The sequence below is a fragment of the Salmo salar genome, chromosome 12 (assembly GCF_965601325.2).
Source record: "Salmo salar chromosome 12, fSalSal1, whole genome shotgun sequence".
Lineage (NCBI taxonomy): Eukaryota > Metazoa > Chordata > Actinopteri > Salmoniformes > Salmonidae > Salmo > Salmo salar.
Genome location: NC_138302.1, coordinates 49,025,447 through 49,052,695, shown reverse-complemented (window position 1 = coordinate 49,052,695; position 27,249 = coordinate 49,025,447). Strand labels below are relative to the sequence as shown.

The 27,249-nt window shown below is 41.7% G+C and overlaps 1 protein-coding gene across 2 annotated transcripts in view; it reads left to right on the top strand.

The window, feature by feature from the left end:
* Positions 1–26,984, top strand: part of lhfpl4a (LHFPL tetraspan subfamily member 4a) — a 64,563-nt gene extending 37,579 nt beyond the window's left edge. Inside the window, exons 2-4 of one of the 2 annotated variants that reach the window (XM_014132152.3) lie at positions 1,708–1,947; positions 11,704–11,720; positions 18,615–26,984. In XM_014132152.3, coding sequence (XP_013987627.1) covers positions 1,708–1,947; positions 11,704–11,720; positions 18,615–18,668 — 311 coding nt within the window. In that variant the 3' untranslated portion in view covers positions 18,669–26,984. The remainder of the gene's footprint in view (positions 1–1,707; positions 1,948–11,703; positions 11,721–18,614) is intronic. The other variant, XM_014132153.3, reaches the window with a different exon arrangement.
* The last annotated feature ends 265 nt before the right edge of the window (positions 26,985–27,249 follow it).

Below are 27,249 nucleotides of genomic sequence, written 5' to 3'. Positions count from 1 at the left end.
ACCTAGCCTAAAACCCCTAACAGCAACTAATAAAGTCCACATATCTTTGGCCATGTAGTGTATATGAGGTTAGAGGGAGGGGGAGAATAGTAATGATACATTTGAATCATGATCACGTTCTTATTTATGTTAGACTCCCTAAATCTCCTTCCCTCTTATTCTTCTCACTAATTTTCCCTCTCCTTTCAGTTCTTCGACGCATTGTCTTTCTCCTTTCCTTCCATTTCTTCATCCTCCTTATCTCTCTCCTACTCCTTTTTGAGGCTTTATTTCACTCCAGCTTTCTCCCTCCATCCCTCCCTTCCTCATGATCAATAATTCATAAAGCTCTCTGCCCCCTCTTCTCCTCGGCTGTGTGTGTGTGTGTGCGTGTGTGTGTGTGTGTGTGTGTGTGTGTGTGTGTGTGTGTGTGTGTGTGTGTGTGTGTGTGTGTGTATGTGTGTGTGTGTGACAGTGGTGGATCAAAGCATCTTCTACCTTCACAGCATAGATCAGCGCTCATTGGTCTTTGCCGCTGACAGGAAACAACCTGTCCCCCTGCTCCTCTTAAAAAGTAGATAGAAACGAAGTGATCCGTTTACTTTCATTTTCCTCCTGTTGTATACTGCAGATGAACGACACTACTGCCTGGAGACACTTGTTTTTTTTTATATTGGTTCTGAAGCCGATAATGTGTATGTGTGTATATCTTTATCTGTATGTATAAGCCATAGTTTAGGCCTGTTCCTAGTGCAATCAAGATACATAGTGCAGAGAGAATAATGTATTTTATTTGACCTTTTTTCAGTAATGTAACATACTACATCAGATTGTATGTTATATGGAGGCGGACAATATCAAGTTGATTCCTTTGGCCGCAGGAATCCATGTATAAATTGACCCTGCCTTGAGCGGAGTACGCTCGAACTTACAGTGGCAGTGCAAGGGCAGTGTGGTCTTTCAACCTTATTATAGATGACTGTGTGGTGTGGTAGTCGACAGACGCTCGCACCTCTTTAGCCGGGGTCTTTTCACTGGGCTCAGTTGCAGTGCAGTGTCACTGTTCTCCACTGACTCCACCGGTCCTTTGCTGAAGATGAATACGATTGTCAGCACAATAACGCTCTGTTCCTCTTTCTGCTATCTTTATTAGTATTTTCTCTCTCCCCACTTCTCTTGCTTCCCATCTCCCTCTTTCTTTGGCTCAGCCTTGGTCGAGTGCAAGAGCAAGACGGAGAGGGATGCTTGCAAAGCAGTTCCAATGGCAATGAGGGTTGACTTACGATGCAGTGTGAAATTGAGCAATTATATACTTTTTTTCTCCTTCCCTTTTTTTCTCTCCATGTCTCCTTCTTTTGTTCCCTTTCCTTACTCCAAAAAACTGTTTTTCTTGCCTAAATCTCACCTATCCTACCTATAGTACCCCTACCAACACAACACCGTTCCCATTTGTTCACCCCCCTCTATACCACCCCCCCAATCTATCTCTTCAGCCCTCCCCCATGACACTTCCCATACAACCCCACCCCAAACGGTACACTTCGTACTATCTCCTTAACCCTCTCCCCTGAAACGATGCACTTCATCCTGTCTCAAGCGAGTATGCTAAACCATACAGTGGAAGTGTGGTCTTTCAACCTGATTATAGATGACTCTGTGGTGTGGTAGTCGACACGCACCTCTTATAGCTAGTGCTCACCTCTCTCCCCCCTGCTCTCTCTCCCATAGCCGTGTGTTTGATCCTGGGCTGTATGATCTTTCCGGATGGCTGGGACTCGGAAGTGGTGCGCGACATGTGTGGCGAGGAGACGGGGAAGTACACGCTGGGGAACTGTTCGGTGCGCTGGGCCTACATGCTGGCTATCGTTGGCATCATGGACGCCCTCATCCTCTCCTTCCTGGCCTTCGTGCTGGGCAACCGGCAGAACGACTTCCAGCTGGAGGAGCAGCTTAAAGCAGAACAAAAAGGTGAGACGCTAATGAAGCTAGGCTGACTGCTAGGCTAATGCTAATCTTTGTTTTATTATGCGCCAAAAGTCCTATTTTTTTTACCACATCTTACCAGCAGTACTGTAAAATAAAGCATTGCCCATTTACCAGATGGGCTAGGTTATTGAGACACCAGTGGCTAATGCTAATTGTTGTCATATATCAGGCAATACACTGGATTTACAAAATGCTATGTAGCTATGTTTTAAAGTGATGACATTTAAAAACCAGCCCTGTCCTTTTGTATTATTTTAGTGAGTATCAAGTTTCAATGTAGTGGTTTTGAGTTTGAAATTCGGCACAAACAAGTCTCCACGTAGCTAGCTCAACTCGCAGCTAGCTACACTATATATACAAAAGCATCTGGACACTCCTTCAAATTAGTGGATTTGGCTATTTCAGGCACACCCGCTGCTGACAGGTGTATAAAATCGAGCACACTGCCATGCAATCTCCATAGACAAACATTGGCACTAGCATGGCCTTACAACACTCTCTACCGAGTTCTAAACTCCCTCTGGAAGCAACGTCAGCACAATAACTGTTTTTCTGGAGCTTCATGAAATGGGTTTCCATGGTCGAGCAGTCGCACACAAGCCTAAGATCAACATGCACAATGCCAGGCGTCAGCTGGAGTTGGACTCTGGAGCAGTGAAAAAGCACTCTCTGGTGTGATGATTCACGCTTCACCATCTGGCAGTCCGACGGACAAATCTGGGTTTGTCGGACGCAAGGAGAACGCTACCTGCCCAAATGCACATTTTGGTATGAGATTGTTTGATAAGCAGGTATGCACATACTTTTGGCCATGTAGTGTAGCTATAGCTATTTCAAAATGAAAACCGCTAGCTACAGCTATAGCTACCACGACAACATGAGGAAAGCCAATGCAACACCGCCAGGGTTGGGGAGTAACAGATTACATCTAACCGGTTACTTGTAATAAATTACAAAAAACTGTAACTTTAATCCTTTACATTAGCAGATAAAATATTGTAATCAGATTACAGATACTTTTGAAAAACTATATTAGGATTACTTTTAAATTCAGAAAGGATGTTTGCGGAAAAAAAAAAGATTTGACACTTCTCTGTTTTCTCAATGACATTCAAATCAGCATTGAAAAAAGGCGTAAGTTTAAGTTTGTTCCACCTGAGCGAGTCTGACCACAAGTCAGAGACCATTATGACACACCAAATGTGTTTGATGGATCGCGGGAAAAGAGCAAGAGTAGGCTTTTGTAGGCTACAGTCCAAGCTATGTCTTACAATGCTGTGGTGTAGTCTACGTGCGATACTGATATCACTTATTATTGATATATACATAGTGCATTGATGTGAATCACACTGCTGCTCTCTCATTTAGCTATTTGCGCCTTACGGATTGCAATTGTTGTGGATGGCTGTACACAAATCTAAATGTGTATTTTAACCCAAGAAGTCTAAGCTGCCTATCAATCATTGTTTTTGCAACCAGTGGACAGCCAGTGAAATATGCGCTCTTGCAACTGCTGCATAGTGTGGATCCCAGCCTATGGAATAAAAGTAGGGCTTTTATTGTTCAATCTAATTCATTATGATAAAACATTATATACAGTGGCAAGAAAAAGTGTGAACCCTTTGGAAATACCTGGATTTCTGCATAAACTGAATCTGAACTTCATCTAGGTCACAACAATAGACAAACACAGTCTGCTTAAACTAATAACACACAACCTATATGTTTTCATGTCTTTATTGAACACACCGTGTAAACATTCACAGTGCAGGGTGGGAAAAGTATGTGAACCCTTGGATTTAATAACCGGTTGACCCTCCTTTGGGAGCAATAACCTCAACCAAATGTTTTCTGTAGTTGCGGATCAGACCTGCACAACGTCAGGAGGAATTTTGGAACATTCCTCTTTACAAAACTGTTTCAGTTCAGCAATATTCTTAGGATGTCTGGTGTGAACTGCTCTCTGAGGTCATGCCACAGCATCTCAAATCGGGTTGAGGTCAGGACTCTGACTGGGCCACTCCAGAAGGCGTATTTTCTTCTGTTGAAGCCATTCTATTGTTGATTTACTTGTGTGTTTTGGGTTGTTGTCCTGTTGCATCACCCAACTACTGTTGAGCTTCAATTGGAGGAAAGATAGCCTAACATTCTCCTGCAAAATGTCTTGATAAACTTGGGAATTCATTTTTCTGTCGATGATAGCAAGCTGTCCAGGCCCTGGGGCAGCAAAGCAGCCCCAAACCATGACGCTCCCTCCACCATACTTTACAGTTGGGATGAGGTTTTGATGTTGGTATGCTGTGCCTTTTTTTCCCTCTACACATTGTGTTGTGTGTTCCTTCCAAACAACTCAACTGTAGTTTTATCCGTCCACAGAATATTTTGCCTGGCTATTTTGCCTGGACCATCCAGGTGCACTTTTGCAAACTTCAGACGTACAGCAATGTTTTCTTTGGACAGCAGTGACTTCTTCCGTGGTGTCCTCCCATGAACACCATTCTTGTTTAGTGTTTTACGTATCATAGACTCATCAACAGAGATGTTAGCATGTTCCAGAGATTTCTGTAAGTCTTTAGTTAACACTAGGATTCTTCTTAACCTCATTGAGCATTCTGCACTGTGCTCTTGCAGTCATCTTTGCAGGACGGCCACTCCTAGGGAGAGTAGCAACAGTGCTGAACTTTCTCAATTTATAGACAATTTGTCCTACCGTGGACTGATGAACATCAAGGCTTTTAAAGATACTTTTGTAACCCTTTCCAGCTTTATACAAGTCAACAATTCTTAATCTTATTTGTCTTCTGAGATATCTTTTGTTCGAGGCATGGTTCACATCAGGCAAACTCAAATTCTGTGAGTGTTTTTTATAGGGCAAGGCAGGTCTAACCAACATCTCCAATCTCGTCTCATTGATTGGACTCCAGGTTAGCTGACTCCTGAGTCCAATTAGCTTTTGGAGAAGTCATTAGCCTAGGGGTTCACATACTTTTTCCAACCCACACTGTGAATGTTTAAATGATGTATTCAATATAGACAAGAAAAATACAATAATTTGTGTGTAATTAGCTTAAGCACACTATGTTTATTGTTGTGACTTAGATGAAAATCAGATCAAATTTGATGACCAATTTATGCAGAAATCCAGGTAATTGCAAAGGGTTCACACACTTTTTCTTGCCACAGTATATATCCATTGATTCTTGAAGAATATCTTATAAATGCCTCATGAGTTTAGTTCAACTGTCACACCACATGAGAACCCAAAATATAAGCTTGTTTTTCTCCCAATGTTTGTAAACAAACACTGTATCGCCTCATAACATGGTTAAAACAATCATTATGATGATATGGATGGTTAGTCCTTGCATCCACAGCTCTGTCTATTAATCTGAGAGTTCTTACATTTCTCCAGGCCCACCCCTCAACTGTGGATTCACCCTTTAAACAGCCGCATATTATCAAGATATCAAAGTGTCACCAACAAAAAAGGTCAACAATAGGCCTATAGCAAATGGCATACATTTTTCACATGTAAATAGGACCTTTCAGTAGTGCTCAAAGCATGCCATTACATGAGCGCAGCATTTATTTTTCAACTCGAATCAATGAGCCCAATCAGTCCTCCATGACAACAGAATCATAAACAACAGAGTAGGGCTGGCTAATAAGTCCTTCGTTATTGGGTCATGCTCAGGTAAAACAATTAGGCTAATATATACTTCCATATTTCCAAGTCCTATTCTTGAAGATCAAGGGATAATAAGTTCATCGGAATGACTGATAATCTGATAGACATTGGTTTTTAATGTAAAGATTTAATCATGTTATTATATGTAGTAGAAAGTGATGGGTTAGAAGAAGCTTACATAACCAACACAAAGTAACATTTTACATCCATTTATGGCCAGCTATGTTAACTCTAACATTGATTTATCCTGCAATAGATGTTGTTCAATTGGTAACATACATTTTTTGCCTCTAAAGGGGAAAGTAATCTAATGTAATCAGATTACATTACTGAGTTTGGGTAATCCAAAAGTTATGTTACTGATTACAATTTTGGACAAGTAACTAGTAACAGATTACATTTAGAAAGTAACCTACCCAAACCTGAACACCGCAGGGGGAACTCTACACCATACTTAACCAGGTCAGGATGTGTTTTTCTTGTAGTTTGCACAATCAGGGCTGGTTCCCCTGCTTGTTTGACTTGAAAATTGTGATATTGATGGGGATGGGGGTTTAAGCTTCAGGGGACACATGTTCATAAATATTTGATCTTGCATTTCAGTCATGTGCATTACATCATCCAGGTTTTCAATCATCTACCCACTGTTCCCTTATAACATTTCAGTGTATGAAATATTTCTGTGTGCAGTCTAAGGGTTGCATAACGAGACAACGCTGCTCTATCTAGATTCGGTGCGTCTGTATATTAGTACGATTTACCATAAATATTGTTAGTGTCGTGATGAGGGATGTTGCAGCATGATCAGAGCCAGGAAAAGACGGAGAGCGCGTCGAGCTTCCTTAAAAAAAAAAATGTTTTTTACCCCCCCCCCCAATTCCTTCATAGCCCTCTGATTCTGTTGAGGAAGTTTCCATGGTTACGTGTCAGATTCAAGCAGGATAAGGCTGCGGTTGCTCTCTCTCCCCAGCGACCCGGCACTCTGCAGCTGTGCCTGTTTTTTCCCTCCTTCCTCTCCTCTCTCTCTCTCTCACATACATTTTCTAATATTCCTCCAATCATTCCTCCTCAGTTCTCCCCCATCGATTGTCTCTCCTTCCTCCCCCCCCCCCCCCCTCTCTCTCCATCATCCCTCATCTGGATGCTCATTTTGTTTCATCAGGTTTAAGGATGTGGGTAAATGAGGTGGGCGGGGGTAAATGAGGTCGTAGGGGGTGGGGGGCCAGACAGAGGGGATGGAGGGTTGGGGGGGCTCTGGGATAGCACAAGATTAGATTCTGGTGGGGTGGGGGCAGTGTGAGTGGAGGGGGGTGTTAAGGCATCTGTAGTTGCCTGAGAATCGGTGTTGCGTCAACAACAACAACCTGGTGGCACTGTGCCAGAACTCCTCTGGCGTTATTTGTTTTTGCCTTAATCCACTCTGCTGTTTCCCCCATCTGTATTTATTTATTCTTCATCAGATAAAATAGCTTCAGTCACAGCGTCATGGTTTGTTTCATTGAGATAAGACTGCTTCTCTTTCATAAAAATATCACGCCCTGAATGCAATTATAAAAACAATTTTATACATGAAATATAAACCTAAATAAGATTTGTTTTAAACCACTTTTTTTGTTTGAATAAGATACGATGGAGCATTGATGGGCAGATGTGGACATGTTTGTGTGTTGGGAGCCGTGCTCGTGTCCGATGGATTCCGAGGGATAATTTCCAGCCACATTTTTCAGAGGGTTTCCCTCCCCAGCTTCCCGCTCCAGACCTCCCACTAGTTCTCACCGCGGGAGGCCAGAATTTGGATAGAATTCCGACGGAACTGCAAATCTTATTTGAGCCAGCCAAGAGGAATAGTCTTATTCAACAACCCTTGGGGATAAACAGCTGGTTTAACCTGCTATAGAAGGAAAATACACTATACTTAATACATTGATATAATGGGATTTTTTCCACCCTTCGATATTATCACATTGAACTAGTCTCTAATTGACACTGGGCTCGTGCAATAGTAGAACTGTATAAAGACAACAGTGATGTTGTGCCTGTAGCCTACATAAAATTAAGATGTGATTTAGTAAATGACTACATACAGACTACCAAACATGTATAAGCTCTATATAATATTAAACATAAATGTTAATAAATGCAATGCAGGGGTGGACTATGATTATTATTATCCCACAATTGGAAATATTTATTTAATGTACAGTATGTTTTTAATTTCAGGTAAATAATGTAATATATAGTCCAGAGATGGGCAACTGGCTGCCCGGGGTACCACTTTTTTTAGGCCAGAGTATCAATTTCGAAAGACAAAAAAAGATATACACTCGGCGGTCAGTTTATTAGGTACACCCATCTAGTACAGGGTCGAACACCCCTTTGCCTCCAGAACAGCCTGAATTCTTTGGGGAATGTATTCTACTAGTCGGAAACATTCCACAGGGATGTTGGTCCATGCTGACACAATGGCATCATGCAGTTGCTGCAGAGTGGACGGTGGTACACCACCGCCACCAGCCTGTACCGCTGACACCAGGCAGGATGGGTCCAAATCCTGACTCAGCATGACGCAACAGGAACCGGGATACGTCGGACCAGGCAATGTTTTTCCACTCCTCAATTGTCCAGTGTTGGTGACCATGTCCCCTCTGGAGCCGATTCTTCGTATTTTTAACTGATAGGAGCTGCAATAGCCCATCTGTGACAAGGATTGACGGGTTGTGCGTTCCGTGATGTCGTTCTGTACACCACTGTTGTACTGCATCATTATTTGTCTGTTTGTGGCCCACCTTTTAGCTTTCACAATAATTGCCATTCTCCTTCGACCTCTCTCATCAACGAGCTGTTTTCGCCCACAGGGCTGCCGCTGACTGAAGGTTTTTTGTTTGTCGCACAATTCTCGGTAAACCCTAGAAACTGCCTGCGTGAAAAGCCCACGAGGGCAGATGCTTCTGAGATACTGACTCCAGCCTGGCACTGAAGATCATACCACGCTCAAAGTCATTTAGGTCACTCGTTTTGCCCAGTCTAATGTTCAATCGGACAGTAACTGAATGCCTCGATGCCTATCTGCCTTCTTTATATAGCAAGCCACGGCCACTTGACTCACTGTCTGTAGGAGCAATCCATTTTCATGAACGGGGTGGTGTACCTAATAAACGGCCACTGAGTGCCTTCACAAAGTATTCATACTCCTTGACTTACAGTGCCTTTTAGAAAGTATTCACACCCCTTGACTTTTTCCACATTTTGTTGTGTTACAGTCTGCATTTAAAATTGAGTTTTTCTTGTCACTGGCCTACACACAATACCCCATCATGTTAAAGTGGAATTACGTTTTTTAAATATTTTTACTAATTAATAAAAAATGAAACGCTGAAATGTCTTGAGTCAAAAAGTATGCAAGCCTAAACAAGTTCAGTAGTAAAAGTTTGGAAGTCCGGGGGGCAGGAAGGGTAAAGGGGGAGCAGGTACCTTTCTAGTGGTGGTTATTCATCAGCCTGATGGTCTGGGGGTAGAAGCTGTTAGCTAGTCTGACAGTTTTTGCCATGATGCTCCGATACTGCCTGCGCATGAGTGGAATGCGGGAGAACAAGCCGTGGCTCGGGTGACTGAGGTCCTTGATGATCTTCTTGGCCTTCCTGCGACACCCGGTGTTGTAGGTGTTCTGAAAGGCAGGCAGTGTGCACCCAATGGTACTTTTGGCTGAGCATACCACCCTCTGTAGATCCTTGCGGTCAGCGGCGGCGGAGTTGCCATACCAGACTGTGATGCAGCCCGACAGTATGCTCTCGATGGTGCTCCTGTAGAACACAGTGAGGACCCTCGGAGACAGGACACATTTCTTCAGCCTTCTTCTTCACCACGGTATCCGTGTAGTTTGACCATTTCCGAGGAACTTTAAAGTTTTTACCGTCTCCCCGTTGATGATGGGGTCATGCCCAGCATGGTTCCTCCTGAAGTCCACAATCGGCTCCATTGTTTTGCTGATGTTGAGGGAGAGGTTGTTTACCTGGCATCACGCCGTCAGAGTGCTTACCTCCTCTCTGTAGGCCGTCTCATTGTTGTTGGTAATCAGGCCTACTACTGTCGTGTCTTCAGCGAACTTGATGATGGAGTTGGAACTGTGTGAGGCCATGCAGTCATGGGCATGCAGGAAGAACAGGAGTAGACTGAGGACGCACCCTTTTGGGGCACCCATGTTGAGGACAAAGGAGGTTGCTGGCACCTTAATTGGAGAGAACGGTCTCGTGGTTATGACTGGAGGGGAATCAGTGGAATGGTATGAAATAAACATGGTTTCCAGGTGTTTGATGCCATTACATTAGCTCCTTCCCGGCCATTATTATGAGAAGTTCTCCCCTCAGCAGCCTCCACTGGTTGTGGATCAGTGTGGAGGAGGTAATGTTGACTACCTTCACCACATGTGGATGTCCCGTCAGGAAGTACAGGACCCAGTTGCATAGGGAGGAGTTCAGTCCTAGGGCCGGGAACTTTGCGGTGAGCTTAGTGGGCAATATGTTATTGAAGGCCGTGCTGTAGTCAATGAACAGAATCTTCACATATGCATTCCTTTTGTCCAGGTGGGTGAGGGCAGTGTGCAGTGCAATAGCGATTGCTTCATCCGTGGATCTGTCAGGTGGAAGTGATGAGATGTGCCTGGTTTTCTCCAGACATAGCGCTTTGCATTCAGGCCAAAGAGTTACATTTTTGTCTCCTTCAGACCACAGAATCTTTTGCCTTATGATCTCAGAGTTTATCAAGTGCCTTTTTGCAAACTCCAGGTGTGCTGTCATGTGACTTTTTCTTAGGAATGGCTTCCGTCTGGCCATTCTCCCATAAAGCCCAGATTAGTGAAGTGCTGTAGAGACTGCTGTCCTTCTGGCAGGTTCTCCCATCTCAACCAAGGAACTCTGTAGGTCCTTCTTGCCCCGTTGCTCAGTTTGGTCAGATGGCCGGCTCTATGCAGAGTCTGGGTAGTTCCATAATTTTTTTGCTGATTTTGTACACCTGTCAGTGTTTGGCTGAAATGGCCGAATGCACTAATTTGAAGTGGTGTCCACATACTTTTTCAGCCACACCCGTTGCTGACAGATGTATAAAATTGAGCACACAGCCATACAGTCTCCATAGACAAACATTGGCAGTAGAATGACTTTACTGAAGAGCCCAGTGACTTTCAACGTGGCACCGTCATAGGATGCCACCTTTCCAACAAGTCAGTTTGTCAAATTCCTGCCTTGCTAGAGCTGCCCCGGTCAACTGTAAGTGCTGTTGTTGTGAAGTGGAAACGTCTAGGAGTAACAACGGTTCAGCCGCGAAGTGGTAGGCCATACAAGCTTACAGAACGGGACCGGCGAGTGCTGAAGCGTGTAGCAGCATGATTCTGCCACCACCACCATGCTTCTCCGTAGGGATGGTGCCAGGTTTCCTCCAGACATGACACTTGGTATTCAACCCAAAGAGTTAATTTTTGGTTTCATCAGACCAGAGAATCTTGTTTCTCATGGTCGGAGAGTCTTTAGGTGCCTTTTGGCAAAATCCAAGCGGGCTGTCATGTGCCTTTTACTGAGAGGCTTCTGTCTGGCCACTCTACCATAAAGGCCTGATTGGTGGAGTGCTGCAGAGATGGTTGTTGGTTTTTGCTCTGTCACCTGTGGGACCTTATATAGACAGGTGCCTTTCCAAGTCATGTCCAATCATTTGAATTTACCACAGGTGGACTCCAATTAATTTGCAGAAACATCTCAAGGATGATCAATGGAAACCAGGATGCATCTGAGCTCAGTTTCGAGTCTCATAGCAAATGGTCTGAATACTAATGTAAAAAAGGTATTTCTACAAACATGTTTTTGCTTTGTCATTATGGGGTATTGTGTGTAGATTGCTGAGGATTATAATTTTTAAAAATCCATTTTAGACTAAGGTAATTGTAAATTGATTGCATACTTTCCGAAGGCACTGTACATGTGCAGTCAAAACCATTTCCCCCTGTTCACATCAGTCTTACTAAAGGAGGTTGACTCAAAACAATTCTCCTTCTGTCTTCACAGATTTTGCAGTGTCCAGGGTAAGTTCAATTGTTATTATGGCTTTTTTAGTGCCTTGTTGTGTGTTGTGGTTGTAATGTATCTGTGTTGTGTGCTTGTGCGCCGGCGTGTGTGTGATGTGTACTAGTGATGAGCAGGTTGACTCATAACCCGCAGTCCTCTCGGTTATATCCGCGGGGAGGCCAGGTTTAGGGTCATATTGTGTGGGTGAAGGGTGGGTGGGTGGGTGGGTGGGTGGCGGGCGGGTTTGATAAATAGAAAACAATATGTAAAGAAAATGCATGCATTTATATCATAAGGCTACTTTGAGGTTTTTATTTCATTATTGTTGGCTAACTGGCATTAGTCCGTAACACTAATAGACTGACAAGAATAGACTGACGAGTTTCAGAAGAAAGTTCTTTGTTTCTGGCCATTTTGAGCCTGTAATCGAACCAACAAATGCTTATACTCCAGATACTCAACTAGTCTACAGAAGACCAGTTTTATTGCTTCTTTAATCAGAACAACAGTTTTCAGCTGTGCTAACATAATTGCAAAATGGTTTTCTAATGATCAATTAGCCTTTTAAAATGATAAACTTGGATTAGCCAACACAACGTGCCATTGGAACACAGGACTGATGGTTGCTGATAATGGGCAACCACTCCACAAATGTCTTGTTAACAAACTATAGTTCTGGCAAGTCGGTTAGGACATCTACTTTGTGCATGACACAAGTAATTTTTCCAACAATTGTTTACAGACAGATTATTTCACTTAAAATTCACTGTATCACAATTCCAGTGGGTCAGAAGTTTACATACACTAAATTGACTGTGCCTTTAAACAGCTTGGAAAATTCCAGAAAATGATGTCATGGCTTTAGAAGCTTCTGACAGGCTAATTGACATAATTTGAGTAAATTGGAGGTGTACCTATGGATGCATTTCCATGCCACCTTCAAAGTCAGTGCTTGACATCATGGAAAAATCTAAATAAATCAGCCAAGACCTCAGAAAAAAAATTGTAGACCTCCACAAGTCTGGTTCATCCTTGGGAGCAATTTCCAAATGCCTAAAGGTACCACATTCATCTGTACAAACAATAGTACGCAAGTATAAACACCATGAGACCCCGCAGCCGTCATACCGCTCAGGAAGGAGACACGTTCTGTCTCCTAGAGATTAACATACTTTGGTGTGAAAAGTGCAAATCAATCCCAGAACAACTGCAAAGGACCTTGTGAAGATGCTGGAGGAAACAGGTACAAAAGTATCTATATCAACAGTAAAACGAGTCCTATATCGACATAACCTAAAAGGCCGCTCAGCAAGGAAGAAGCCACTGCTCCAAATCCGCCATAAAAAAAGCCAGACTACATTTTTACATTTTAGCAGAAGCTCTTATCCAGAGCGACTTACAGTAGTGAATGCATACATTTCATAATTTATTTTTCTCCGTACTGGTCCCCCGTGGGAATCAAACCCACAACCCTGGCGTTGCAAACACCATGCTCTACCAACTGAGCCACACGGGACCACAGTTTGCAACTGCACATGGGGACAAAGATCGTACTTTTTGGAGAAATGTCCTCTGGTCTGATGAAACAAAAATAGAACTGTTTGGCCATAATGACCATCTTTATGTTTGGAGGAAAAAGGAGGAGGCTTGCAAGCCGAAGAATACCATCCCAACCGTGAAGCACGGGGGTGGCAGCATCATGTTGTGGGGATGCTTTGCTGCAGGATGGACTGGTGCACTTCACAAAATAGATATATTGAAGCAACATCTCAAGACATCAGTCAGGAAGTTAAAGCTTGGTCGCAAATGTGTCTTCCAAATGGACAATGACCCCAAGCATACTTCCAAAGTTGTGGCAAAATGGCTTAAGGACAACAAATTCAAGGTATTGGAGTGGCCATCACAAAGCCCTGACCTCAAGCCTATAGAACATTTGTGAAAAAAATGAAAAAAGCTTGTGCGAGCAAGGAGGCCTACAAACCTGACTCCGTTACCCCAGCTCTGTCATGGGGGAATGGGCCAAAATTCACCCAACTTATTGTGGAAGCTTGTGGAAGGCTACCCGAAACATTTGACCCAAGTTAAACAATTTAAAGGCAATGCTACCAAATACTAATTGAGTGAATGTAAACTTCTGACCCACTGGGAATGTGATGAAATAAATATATTCTGTAATAAATCATTCTCTCTGCTATTATTCTGTCATTTGACATTCTTAAAATAAAGTGGTGATCCTAACTGACCTAAGACAGGGAATTTTTACTAGGATTAAATGTCAGGAATTGTGAAAAACAGAATTTAAATGTATTTGGCTAAGGTGTATGTAAACTTCTGACTTCAACTGTATAATGTCAGAAGAGAAGCTGCATGTATCTAGTTATAGACAAGTTGACCTGAAAATAGCTGACCAAAGTGTCGGAAATTATAAGCAGAAACATATCTAAATCAGGCAACAACAAAAAAATCCTGTACCCCCTGTCAAACTATTGTTCTGCCGTCTCTGACTGTATCCTACAGCGCATTGTCTCAGATTTTCCCTTCATCACATATAAAGTGGTTGCGGATAGGTTATTAGCAATTGCAGGCGGGTGCAAGTGAACAAAAAGCTGATCCGCGCACCACTAGTTTGTACCAGTGGAGGCTGGTGGGAGGAGCTATAGGACGACTCGTTGTAATGTATGGAAGGGAGTCAAACATGTGGTTTCCATATGCTTGATGTGTTTGATATCGTTCCATTGATTCCATTCCAGCCATTGCAATGTTCCTCCCATCAGCCTCTGGTGTTTACAGTGACCTCTGCTGTCCAGGTGGGTTAGCGAGTAGAGTAGAACCACCCCCCCACCCCCCCGCTTCAGCCTGGGTGCGTGTGTTACTGCCTCTGCTAACGCAACCTGGTGTTATGTCGGTTGTCTTACCCTTCAGCGTTCCACTCGTTCCTGTGAGATGGTCACATGCGCATGCCTCGCTAAGTGATATTCCGCAGTGATTTCAATCCTCTCTCATCCCCGCTGGAGGGGACAGGGGAGTGGAGAGAGGGGGGAAGGCAGGGGGAGGGAAGAGAGGTTCGTGGAAACAAAGGTGGTAGCATGTTGTATTAAAATATCCTGGGGCAGAATGCACTCCCACAGGAGCGAGGCATACCGCGAGTGGAGAGGAGCCGTCAAGTCGAGTAACTCATATCACTGAGCCTCTGTCTGCAGGAGAAGCTACAGGACCTGGGGCTAGTGTGTAGCCACTCTGATTCATATCTGGGAAGAAAGAGAGAAAGAGAGGGAGAGAAAGGGAGCAGAGGAAAATGCTAGCCTAATTACGAGTGGAGCGGTCTTTAAAAAAAAAAAAATTGTTCTCACAAACACAAATATGACGTGAGCTGTGAGCACCAGCACTGTGGCCCATGAAAAATGAATTGTTAAAAGTACTAGTAGTGACGCTTAAGGAGAGAAACATGTCCACCTCTTTGTATTCCACAGAAAAGAAGCCGCAGCGATAACTTTTAATGTACTGGGGGGGAAAAAAATTCTGCTTATGTCTTAAATGTCTCGCAATGAAAAGGAATCGTACCTTGAATATGTGAATATTTAATGTCAGGGGTATTTTAAGAACCGTTTTCAGCATTTTAAGTGTCTGTTCACTTGTTCTGGAAAAAGGCTCATTCTTGGTTAAGGAGGAGGAGGAGGAGGAGGAGGAGGGAAGGTTATCATTGTTCAAGGAGAGATAATAACCTCAAAGTAGAGTTGTCTATTAGAGGAGTGCAGAAATGAACTCCTTGTCCACAGTAGATTGAGTGTCTACCTTGAAAACGATGATTTATAGCTTCAATCAATAGAAATGGTCCAAATTGAACCCTGAGGCCTTTTTATTTGCACACAGAAGGAGACCACTGTGCTCGTCAGGTGGCGAAAGTAATGACAGAGTCAGCAGAAACAATATGGATAGAGCCGGAGGGCTGGTATTTAATATACAGTAGTAAGCTGATGACACTGCTCTACAAAGACACTTCGGAGGTCATTTTTAATGCAATATCCAGAATTTTGGTCACTAGTACGGTATCCATATTAAGAAGTCGTGAGTTTTGTCTGAGAACTGATGACTTCCCAATATGGATGCCGGACAGCACACCACTATAGGTTAATTTTCACTCTGGCTGCAGTAAAAAAAAAATAGAAATGATCATTTCGAGGCTATAGAGGTAGGCTCAGTTTTCCCAATGAATCATCCAATAAAATCTAAATAAGGTCAATTAGGCACTGGTTGGCTATGTTTCTGCATTTTTATTAGATTCTGAACCTCTTCGCTATAATAATTTACTAAAAATATGTACATTTTCTTTGTTTATTTAGTGCTATAAATGCTAGTGATGTGACATAAGTAATTGGGTGTGGTAGACAATAGCAGTACCTATTGTTGTCATGACGATGCACAGGGATAACGCTACCTTCCTCCCCTCCAGCATCTCCACCTTGGCTCCACCCTCAGGATGGACGGAGTAAGACCAATCAGCTTCTCCCATTCAATCATGGGGGAATATGACCTTGTCAATCAACCAATGTGCATGTGACTTACCCTAGCATTCACTTGGAACCTGTTTGTAGCTGTTTTGGATGTCTTGATGTGACTGCTTCTGTTTGTAATAAGTAGTACTGGTGTTTTGTGCACTCCTTCCCTCAACCTCTCCTCATATTTCCTGTGCGTGATGCTCCCATATTAAAGGCATCAATTAGCTTGTCAAAAATAAGTCAGCAAAATAGACATCTAGATATCACTATGTTCATATTCTCTTCTTGATAGAGACAGGTGATGACCACATCAGACATCTTGACATTGTTCTCTAGATATTTTCTCTAACCTGCTACAGACAAGTTGATACTTTTCTCAGTGAATCAGCATTTTTGATAATACAATAATTAATCAATATAGTTTTGCACAGAGCACAGGTCAGACACCAACTCAAAACAAAATGGCCGACATGTCCCAAACTATTGTAATTAATGAGCTCATAAAGCCTGTCTTTGGAAGGCACTTAGATCTCCCCATAAATCGGGGGGAAGAACTCATGCTCCTGGCAAGCAGACCAACCTATGTGAAGGGGGGGGGTTGAGGTGTAGTGTTCCAGGTGGAGCCTTAGCACTCCATGGTATGTTTCCAAAGTGGGGGAGGAATGCGATGACTTAATTCAGTCTGCGCCGAAGACGTCCTGGCCCCCAGCCAAATGTGACACCTGCTTGGGTGGCGAAGGTAGAGCGGGGCTCTTAAACAGATTAATAACACTGTAATCCCTTTTCTCCTCCATCTACCTATTCATCCACAGCCCCCGCCCCTGATTGATTCACTTTTGGCGTAATCCGATTTTCATTAAATTGGCTTGCGTGGAGGATGAGTCATCCTGGCAAAGTGCTACAGCTATTATTATCCTCGCCAGGCACGCTGAGTTGCAAACAGCAAGTTAATGTAGTCTCAGGTCCAAGTGGACTAACGATGTGGGGTTAGAGCAGGATGTGACACGCTATGTGGTTTGACTCGTTACTTTGAAAGTCCTCGTTAGGCAACGTAGCCGTTTTGTACGGAACGTTAATGGCCGTTGTGCTTGAAAACGTCAGCTGGATTTCTGTGTATTCTGCAAAGCGTCAAGGACAAAACAAGTCAAGCACATGCACATTTTGTTTATACAAACACTATTTTTAAAACCAGGCAAAAAGACAATAATAACATGTAAACAAGGAGAGCAGCTGTACGTTCTGAGGCACATCCAAGTTTTATGTGCTGTAGCGCAGTTACTATGGTTATCACTGTCGCAATGCTGAGTCAATATAAATATATATCAAACATAATGAAAAGTTATCTACAAGATGATCCCATACAAAAACATAATGAAATGTTGTTTTTAGGGATTTGGTCTGAAATGTCAGAGAAAATGTAATCTGTGACCTTTAAACAGTATTGCGTTTGTATGCTTTTTTGTTTCTTTCATATTCCACACCTCGGTTACTGACAGTGATTCATGTTTCATGCCCCTTGTGCTGCTCCTTTCTCATCCACAATGACATACCATATCGGTTGGATAAAATGAAAATGATTTCACAGGATTATACAAAATTATGATAATAGCCACTAGAGGAATCAAGTAATTTGTTTTCTGTTAAAGCAGGAATCCGCTACTCGTGGCCACCCCCCTGCTTTGGTTGTGTGCTCGGTTATTAGTGTTACTGTCCGCCCCAGCACCTTTGTTATTGCTTGTTTCACCATAGTGCTGGGATGGACAGTAATACTAATAACTGAGCACACAACACAAGCAGGGGGGGTGGCCGGTGGGGCGGTAGTGGATTCCTGAAACAAGAGTAAAATTGGGCATGAATGATCCAAAACCCATTATGTGAACCTTTGTGTCACTCCCCTTATTCCAGACCAGATCCTTCCTTGTACTTCTCCCATTCTCTCTTTTCCCCATGTGTTGCCTTACTTCTCCCATTCTCTCTTTTCCCCATGTGTTGCCTTACTTCTCCCATTCTCTCTTTTCCCCATGTGTTGCCTTACTTCTCCCATTCTCTCTTTTCCCCATGTGTTGCCTTACTTCTCCCATTCTCTCTTTTCCCCATGTGTTGCCTTACTTCTCCCATTCTCTCTTTTCCCCATGTGTTGCCTTACTTCTCCCATTCTCTCTTTTCCCCATGTGTTGCCTTACTTCTCCCATTCTCTCTTTTCCCCATGTGTTGCCTTACTTCTCCCATTCTCTCTTTTCCCCATGTGTTGCCTTACTTCTCCCATTCTCTCTTTTCCCCATGTGTTGCCTTACTTCTCCCATTCTCTCTTTTCCCCATGTGTTGCCTTACTTCTCCCATTCTCTCTTTTCCCCATGTGTTGCCTTACTTTCTGGAGTCCCTCTAACCTTTTTATCTTTTCTTTTTTTTTCACAGATTGAAATCCGGGAGACCAAGGATCCACGATACGGAGTCCAACGGTTCCACTGAGCGCACTCCCCCCAACAGTTTCAGACCCTCCTCTTCATCTCCTCTGCTCATTCGCCCCCAAAGACCATAGCTCTTCAGGTCTAACCACTGGTCTCAAAGTGGAGCTGTTTGTAAAATAGAACTGAAATGGAAGATATTCAAAAAGAGAAACTATTTGAAGAGAAATATGATAAAAAAGGAATTATATGATCAGCTTTATAAAACTCTGGGAAAAAAATTAATGATATACAGTATTAATTAATTATCACATAATATTACTATAACAAAGTAATGAAGTTAATGATAATGATGATGCTTGCGGCAGGCATATTCTATGAAAATCTACATATTTTTATTCAGAATGGAAAATGAGTCATTTCCAGCTTTAAAAATAACCATTTAAGAAGTGCATTTGTACAAGTGGGTGCTACTTCTGAGATATCTAATAAAAGAAGACAAAAAAGGAAGAAAAAAAACACAAACAAGAATTTTGTACAGCGACAGTAATTTTGAAGACCATCTTTTTTTCTGACAAATTTTCAACTTCCCCTTTTTGTACATGAGGTCTGGTCCCAGGAAATACAAAAGAAAAAGAAGACAAGTGTAAATAAGGTGTTTCTATGGAAACATGGTAAAAATAGCATTTATTACCCCATAATTATCATCCCTTAAAACCCTTCAGAATAGCAACCCCTTTCTGATCATTGTCTTGGAAAAGGAAGTGTGGATTATCTGCACCATTTCTTCTCTTCTACCCGTGTAATTTGATCTACCAACATCCTTGAACCAGAAAAGCCAACAGGAGCAAAGACAGTGGTAATGATGGACCGAATTAATTGACAGGCATTGAAAAGAAAAGACTTCACTGCTGTCAATTCCTTCAATCTACAGAATTTCAATCACAATCCTGCATCTAACTCACACTCTTAGGAAAAAAAGGGTTCTGATAGATCACTTGCTTCATATATGGAACCTCTAAAAGTTCTATATGGAACCCTTTTATAGGGTTCTTTGATCAGAACCCCAAGGGTTCTTTTTCACTGAAACAAAATTGGTTCCATATAGAACCCTGTATGGTGCCATTTATGAATTATGGCTAATACTAATAAATTGTCATATTTTTAGATAACAATATAATTTAATAAACAATAAATAATGGAGAAAAGAATACCAGTATAGTTTTGAGATTTTACTGTCATTATATACAAACATAGTTTGGAAATATGCACTGGTGGCCAAGGAGGCATCTGTTTGTTTGAATGATGGGCCACGTCAATATTGGTACCAACTCAAGCTGACTTCTCTATGGAACAGTACAGTAAGGGTTGTTTCCTAGGCTGGTTCCTGAAAATAAGAAAAAAAGGACCAAAAACATGAGTTCATCTTCAGAAATAAGCATGAGTTGATCTGCCAAAATGAAGACAACATTGTAGAAGAACAACTTACATAGAGTTGTTGTCAGCAGCAGCCGAAAGAGATCCTCTGCCTCTGATAGTTGAGTTACTGCCAGACTGAGTAAAACAGATAGTGTGTTAAAAGTCATGTAATGATTAACTAGGCTATTGAATCACCAAGACTTAGAAATAATGAGGAATAATTTAGATGCATACCTCCTCTCAGTCAGCCCACTGCCCATCACATGCATTATACAGAGGTCAGCAACAGTCTTCTAATGGCTTCATGAAACATAGTCCCCTCGTCTGACTCAACAGTGAAATACTGAAATAAAAGTAACAATTATCTAATAGCCAATGTCAGGCTGGGTCTGTAGCTCTATTTGGCATATTCAATAATAAAAAGTAATGTTTTTTTTGTAAGAGTTACTAATAACTGAGCTAATTAGCTTGTAAAGTGTCTAATTAAACTAGGCTAATTTCTTGTCTAGCTAGCTAGATAACAAATGGTGCTCAAATTCTAATACAACTTTATCTATCTAGCATAGCTAGTTTATCATATGACTGGTGTCATATTTGAATGAAATAATAAACTTGACTTACCTTAATAAATGGAAAAATAACATGCTTATTGGTAGGCTATTTGCACGTTTAACCACTGTCATACTGGAATGGCAGTTGGTTTTTGAATCAGAATGGCAGTTCAAATTTGAATAGACCAAAAGGTTCTACATAGAACCCCTTTTTTTATCTAAGAGTGTATGGTTTTATTAAAACACTATTTATTCTTGCGTTTAGCTAGCATTTAGTTTGAAACAGATTTGTATGAACCTTGCTGTTTGCCACTCCGACCTAATGTTGCAAAACGCGAATTCAATCTCCCCCCGCCATAGAGTGTTTAAAAATGTCAGACGTCAGCTAGCCATTTCTGACCAGGCGAAGGATCTCCCCCAAAATGTGTTGGTGTTAAGTCCTTGGTCTTGACTTGCAAAATAATTTAATTTCTGAGTGCTTTTATATTCCTGAATGATCATTCATATAAAATGGTGAACTTCAGTCCCAAACCAGAGAATGAGGAAAACCCTAGTGAAAGTTAAACAACAAGTAAGACAACATGTCTAGCAGTGGTAGCAAAACATTAGCTGAACATTTATGTTGCTGTATAAAAGAAAAATGAGTCTATCGCAACATAATGGTACAAGCAAAATAGCCTCTGTTTTTCATACGGTCATCTTAATATCATTGTGAAAGCAGCCCAGAGTACCATAAAACTTAAATTAAATACAGTCTCAAATAGCCGCCTGTCCTTTTTAATAACTGCGCAGAGGAACACATTTCAGCAAATAAACACCTGTTTCAAATATACCCCGGGTCTAAATTAATTGTTTACAATGTTACCATGAATTGTTTACAAGGCTTAATGTTTGATTTATTACATTGAATAATTCGGTAATGACTAAAAATAAATTATGGCAATCAGTTATCGCCAGTAAGAGAAACTGCAAGCCTTTGGCTGCTAAAAGCTGAGAACTGCTAGCTAACTGGCAAACAAAAAAACAGTCAACACTTCGGGAGTAAAGACCCCTAGAAATCAGCCAATCGCCCTCTAGTTGCGAAAGTAAGAACTGTGAAGTCATTGTGAAGAATAATTTTTCTGTCAAGGAATTGAAAAATAATAATTGTTCATGATTTAGATTTTTTTTTACATTAAATACTGTAACAGCAGAGAATAAAACAATTAATACAAGTCCAATGACGGTAGTGACTGCCCATTACTGTGTATCACTTACTAACCATCATTTATTCACATTACTTTAATAAAAATATTCCAGTTGCTGTGTATATTAGTTGTTTTAGGCCTATTTGACAACTTTATTTAATTCCAAGTCATCATCTCATCTCTATAGAACTGCTGCCTATGCTGTCTGACAAAATCACTATTTTGGTAGTTTCTTCCTTTAGATCACACCACACAGACCAGACAAGTAGGCATACAATGGATTATGGTCATTGTAGTTCATTACCACGTTTTCTGCACTAAACTATGTTGAATATTGGCCTGTTGGAAACTACAACTCCCTACTACACCACGCAGTTTGCGCTTGATCTGATTTATCTCTAGCGACTAAATAGAATTCTAATAATTTAACCGACGTTGGTCAATTAGATTTTGGTTAATCTTTCAACGCTATATGTTAGACCCTGACACCTTAGATGCCCAGAGATTTTCTCCTACACTTTTCACAGATCTTCTTACTGTAAGGCTTAGCTGCAGGTGAAATTACATACATAGAATTGTATGTCGTCCCTGCCCTCGAATCTTAATTCTGCACCAACATCGCACACTGTGGTTGATCGATTCAATATCTAACCAACGGGAGCTCACCATTTTAGGATCACAGATCCCATTTTTGGATCTCAGATTAAATAAATACAGGACATCCCATGGTTGTTCTCCAACGGTGAGTAGACAAAGTGTCCCGACATGTCTTGGGTCAATAGAACTGGTGTCATCTTGAGGTCAGTGAGGTTGACCTCTTGTGCTGCAACACCATCGTAATGTCTTGCCTGGGTAGACTAATGGGATGTTGGATGTGGAGCAAAGGTAATCAAAGCGGTCTCTTTAGGTGGTGGACAGATTCCTCCGTGGTGCTTTTCCAACCCAGCAATGTCCCCATACCTTAAATCCCCCATACTTGAACTTTGAACCTCCAATATAGATGAGGAAATAGAAGTGCGCCTCTTTTGAGATGTAGCAAATAACAAAGGAGAATGAGCTTACGAAGAACAACAAAGGGAGAGGAGGTGGAACCCAGCAAAATGTCGGCAAAGCCTGACAATCAAACACAGTCGACGTCCTACTGTAGACATCAGGCAGAGACCCGTACTCTTTCTTTGCCCCTCTCCTTAACCCAACACCCCTTTCTCTGGCTCCCGTGGATCAGCCGTTCTAAAATGAGGACTTGTAAATGCAAAAATATGTTTCCTTGGTAGTATTTGAATGAATATCATCGGTGTTTTTTTTCTCCCTGGCCATTGCCAGACCCATCGTTTCCGTTTAGCGGAACTCTTTTAAAGGAAAGTGTGTCCTCCTCAGGCCTTTTATCCACCTGAGGGACATGGAGACTAAATACTGGTGTAACAACTGACCACAGAGGGATATGAATGGGGATATGAAAAGATAGAAAAATATATATATAATTTGGTGTACTTAGTATCACTTTCCTTTCACTTGTTTTCTACATGTCTGTTCTCTTTTCTGGTTATGTTTATAAAGACAATATGACGGGGGGGGGGGCGGTTGAATACTTGGACCCTTACAAATATTTGGAGAGTTTTATATTTTGCAGAGCGTCCAGTGTTTTGTACGGTAGGGGTGCCCTCACTGGGCTGTTTTGTTTTGAACAGTGCCATGTGGCTCGTCTTTCATTAGGAGTTTCACTGGGCTAGTCTCTTGTAAACCACTCTTGCGCCCCATTGGCCTGACAGCAGCAATGACAACATCCTGATGGTTTCCTCAGGACAGACCTTCCAAAGGGTCACTTTAGTCCATATATTGCACTACTTCTGTCACCCTATTCCCTATGTAGTCCACTACTTTTAAACAGAAACCCTTCTTTTGACTTGGACTCCGGTCAAATTTAGTTGAGTACATAGGGAATAGGGTGCCAAAAGTAGTGCAATACAGTATATAGGGAATAGGATGGCATTTCAGATGCACCCTTTGTATAGCCTTTTCAAAACAGATTTCTACTCTCATCCCAGCCTGAAATGAAATGTGTATGTAACAACAGAGGAACTTCTGTCTTCTCCATCTTGCAAACAGCCAAGTATATTGACATTTATTGGGATGGTTCTAATGGGAGACTATTTCATTTTTGTATTATCCCTCTTGTTTTACTGTGACTTATATCACATATCTCTGAACCTCTTTATTATAAAACTTTTTTTTTTTTTTTACAAATCTCTGTATTGGCTACAATGAAACCTGTCAGCAAATTGCCATATCAATTCTTTAACTTGACAATATGATATCTGGTATGATAACTGACACATACATGTACAGTGCATTTGGAAAGTATTCAGACCCCTTCACTTTTTCCACATTTTGTTACGTTACAGCCTTATTCTAAAATGGATTAAAAAATTACAAATCCTCATCAAATCGACACACAATACCCCATAATGACAAAGCGAAAACAGGTTTTTCTAAAAGTTTGCAAATTAATTAAAATAAAAAAACTGAAATACCTTATTTACATAAGTATTCAGACCCTTTGCTATGAGACTCGAAATTGAGCTCAGATGCATCCTGTTTCCATTGATCATCCTTGAGATTATTCTACAACTTAATTGAAGTCCACCTGTGGTACATTCAATTGATTGGACATGATTTGGAAAGGCACACACCTGTCTATTCAAGGTCCCACATTTGACAGTGCATGTCAGAGCAAAAACCAAGCCACAAGTTCGAAGGAATTGTCCGTAGAGCTCCAAGAAAGGATTGTGTTGAGGCACAGATCTGGAGAAGAGTACCAAAATGTCTTTCTGCATCATTGAAGGTCCCCAAGAACAGAGTGGCCTCAATCATTCTTAAATGGAAGAAGTTTGGAACCACAAAGACTCTTCCTAGAGCTGGTCGCCCGGCCAAACTAAGCAATCAGGGGAGAAGGGCCTTGGTCAGGGAGGTGACCAAGAACCCGATGGTCACTATGACAGAGCTCCAGAGTTCCTCTGTGGAGATGGGAGAACTTTCCAGAAGGACAACTATCTCTGCAGCACTCCACCAATCAGGCCTTTACGGTAGAGTGGCCAGACGGAAGCCACTCTTCAGTAAAAGGCACATGAAAGCTTGCATGGAGTTTGGCAAAAGGCACCTAAAGACTCTCAGACCATGAGAAACAAGATTCGCTAGTCTGATGAAACCAAGATTTAACTCTGGCCTGAATGCCAAGTGTCACATCCGGAGGAAACATGGCACCATCCTTACGGTGAAGCATGTTGGTGGCAGCATCATGCTGTGGGGATGTTGTTCAGTGGCAGGGACTGGGCGACTAGTCAGGATCGAGGGAAAGATGAACGGAGCAAAGTACAGAGAGCTCCTTCATGAAAACCTGGACCTCAAACTGGGGTGACGGTTCACCTTCCAATAGGACAACGACCCTAAGCATACAGCCAAGACAACGCAGGAGTGGCTTCGGGACAAGTCTCTTAATGTCCTTGAGTGGCCCAGCCAGAGTCCGGACTTGAACCCGATCGAACATCTCTGGAGAGACCTGATAACAGCTGTGCAGCGACGCTCCCCATTCAACCTGACAGAGCATGAGAGGATCTGCAGAGAAGAATGGGAGAAACTCCCCAAAGACAGGTGTGCCAAGCTTGTTGCGTCACACCCAAGAAGACTCGAGGCTGTAATCGCTGCCAAAGGTCCTTCAACAAAGTACTGAGTAAAGTGTCTGAATACTTATGTAAATGTGGTGTTTCCATTTTTGTATTTGTAATAAATTAGCTAACATTTCCAAAAACGTGTGTGTGTGTGTGTGTGTGTGTGTGGAGAATGATGAGGGGAAAAAACAATTTAATTCATTTTAGAATAAGGCTGTAACATAACGAAATATGGAAAAAGTCAAGGGGTCTGAATACTTGTGAATGCACTGTATGTTATATGATCTGTTATTTGATTCACACTGATATGTTCTACGAAATGTGCCAGAAATTACATTTAAATTCTATAAATAGTCTTAGTGTCGAGCATCCCTCCAGATGAGTCTTATGTCAAACCACACTCCCTGCGATGAGTTTGTGAATTCAATATACAAGAATTGGTACAGCATATATCAGGTTTCCATCCAACCTTTTCAGGTGAGTAAAGTACATGTCCAATAAAACATTTCATTACAGGCCTGATGGAAACAGAACGTTTTTCAGTAAACTTTCCAAATGTTGACAAAACAAAATACGCTAGACATCTTTTTGTGTAGGTCAAATTCATTATGCGAGAAATGGCGGTGGCAGCGCCATTATGCGCAAATATTGATATCATAACCATTGTATCGAAGTAAAGTCACACAATGATATGTTGTGTGGTCCTCCCATTACAACTTGGGAAAGCATGCAGTTTATTAGGGTACAGATTAAATAAGTTATTATGAATTTCACAGTGTGGCGAAAGTGCACGGTGATGAGCTTGATGCTCCTTTCCAATAAATATTGAGGGTCTTATTTTGGTGAAATGATGATCGATGCACGGCTGCCATTTGACAAATACAAATAATTGAATCTTCTGGGTTTGAAATACAAGACTGCTACAACCTAATTGGCTGAACGTGGAGCGCAACATCAGGAAGTAGCATTCCTAGGCATTAGCGACTCTAGCATGGTGGAGGAAAATGATGTTTCATAAAGCAAGTATGCATATTTTCCCCGTTTTTTCCCCCCTCCTTCTCGCCATTAAATTAAGTCGAAGCCTTTGTAGCCATAAGGGAGAATGCTTTATGTAGGAACCGGTCGCCGGGGGACGTGAGTGTATTACCGGCTGTGCACATCAAGCCCAGACGATAGTGGAGATCCATAAGGCCCACTAGCGACTGCCAAGGCTAGGTAGTCACATGCACTGTCACTTTTACTTAATAATCAGTTTTTCTTTTTGTTCTTTCTCTGATCAAAATGTGCCAAAACAAAACTGAAATTGTGGAATACTTTGTATGTGCATTACCTGTTGAATGCTTTTCCTTTAAATATTTTTTTGTTGCTTTGCTATAGTCGTAATGTTATTTTCTATCGTAATGAGATGAAGTGATGTCTCTCCATGTTATGAAAATGGAATGTTTATGCAAGATTGTGCAGCAGGAGAGTCCACCGTGACAGATATTGTCACACACCACTTTAACATTGTTAGTGTTGTTGTTTTAAAGAAAAAATGAAATAAATCAATTGAATATCATGCTTTCCATTATTTCATATTATGGTTGAGACACTAACTATCTGGGAAAACTAAGAATAATGCATTCAGCCAAAGTAAACTACAACACCATCTAGTAGCATTTAAAGTTAAATAATTATGTATCCGACGACTACTGTAACTTCATTTGTATTTATTCCCGAGTGCCTCTGCTATGACATTTTCGAGTTCTTTGAGATTTGTTTGGGATACCTACTGTAGTTGTTACTGCCAGAACTAGACCCTGAGTCAAGAGTTGACGCACATG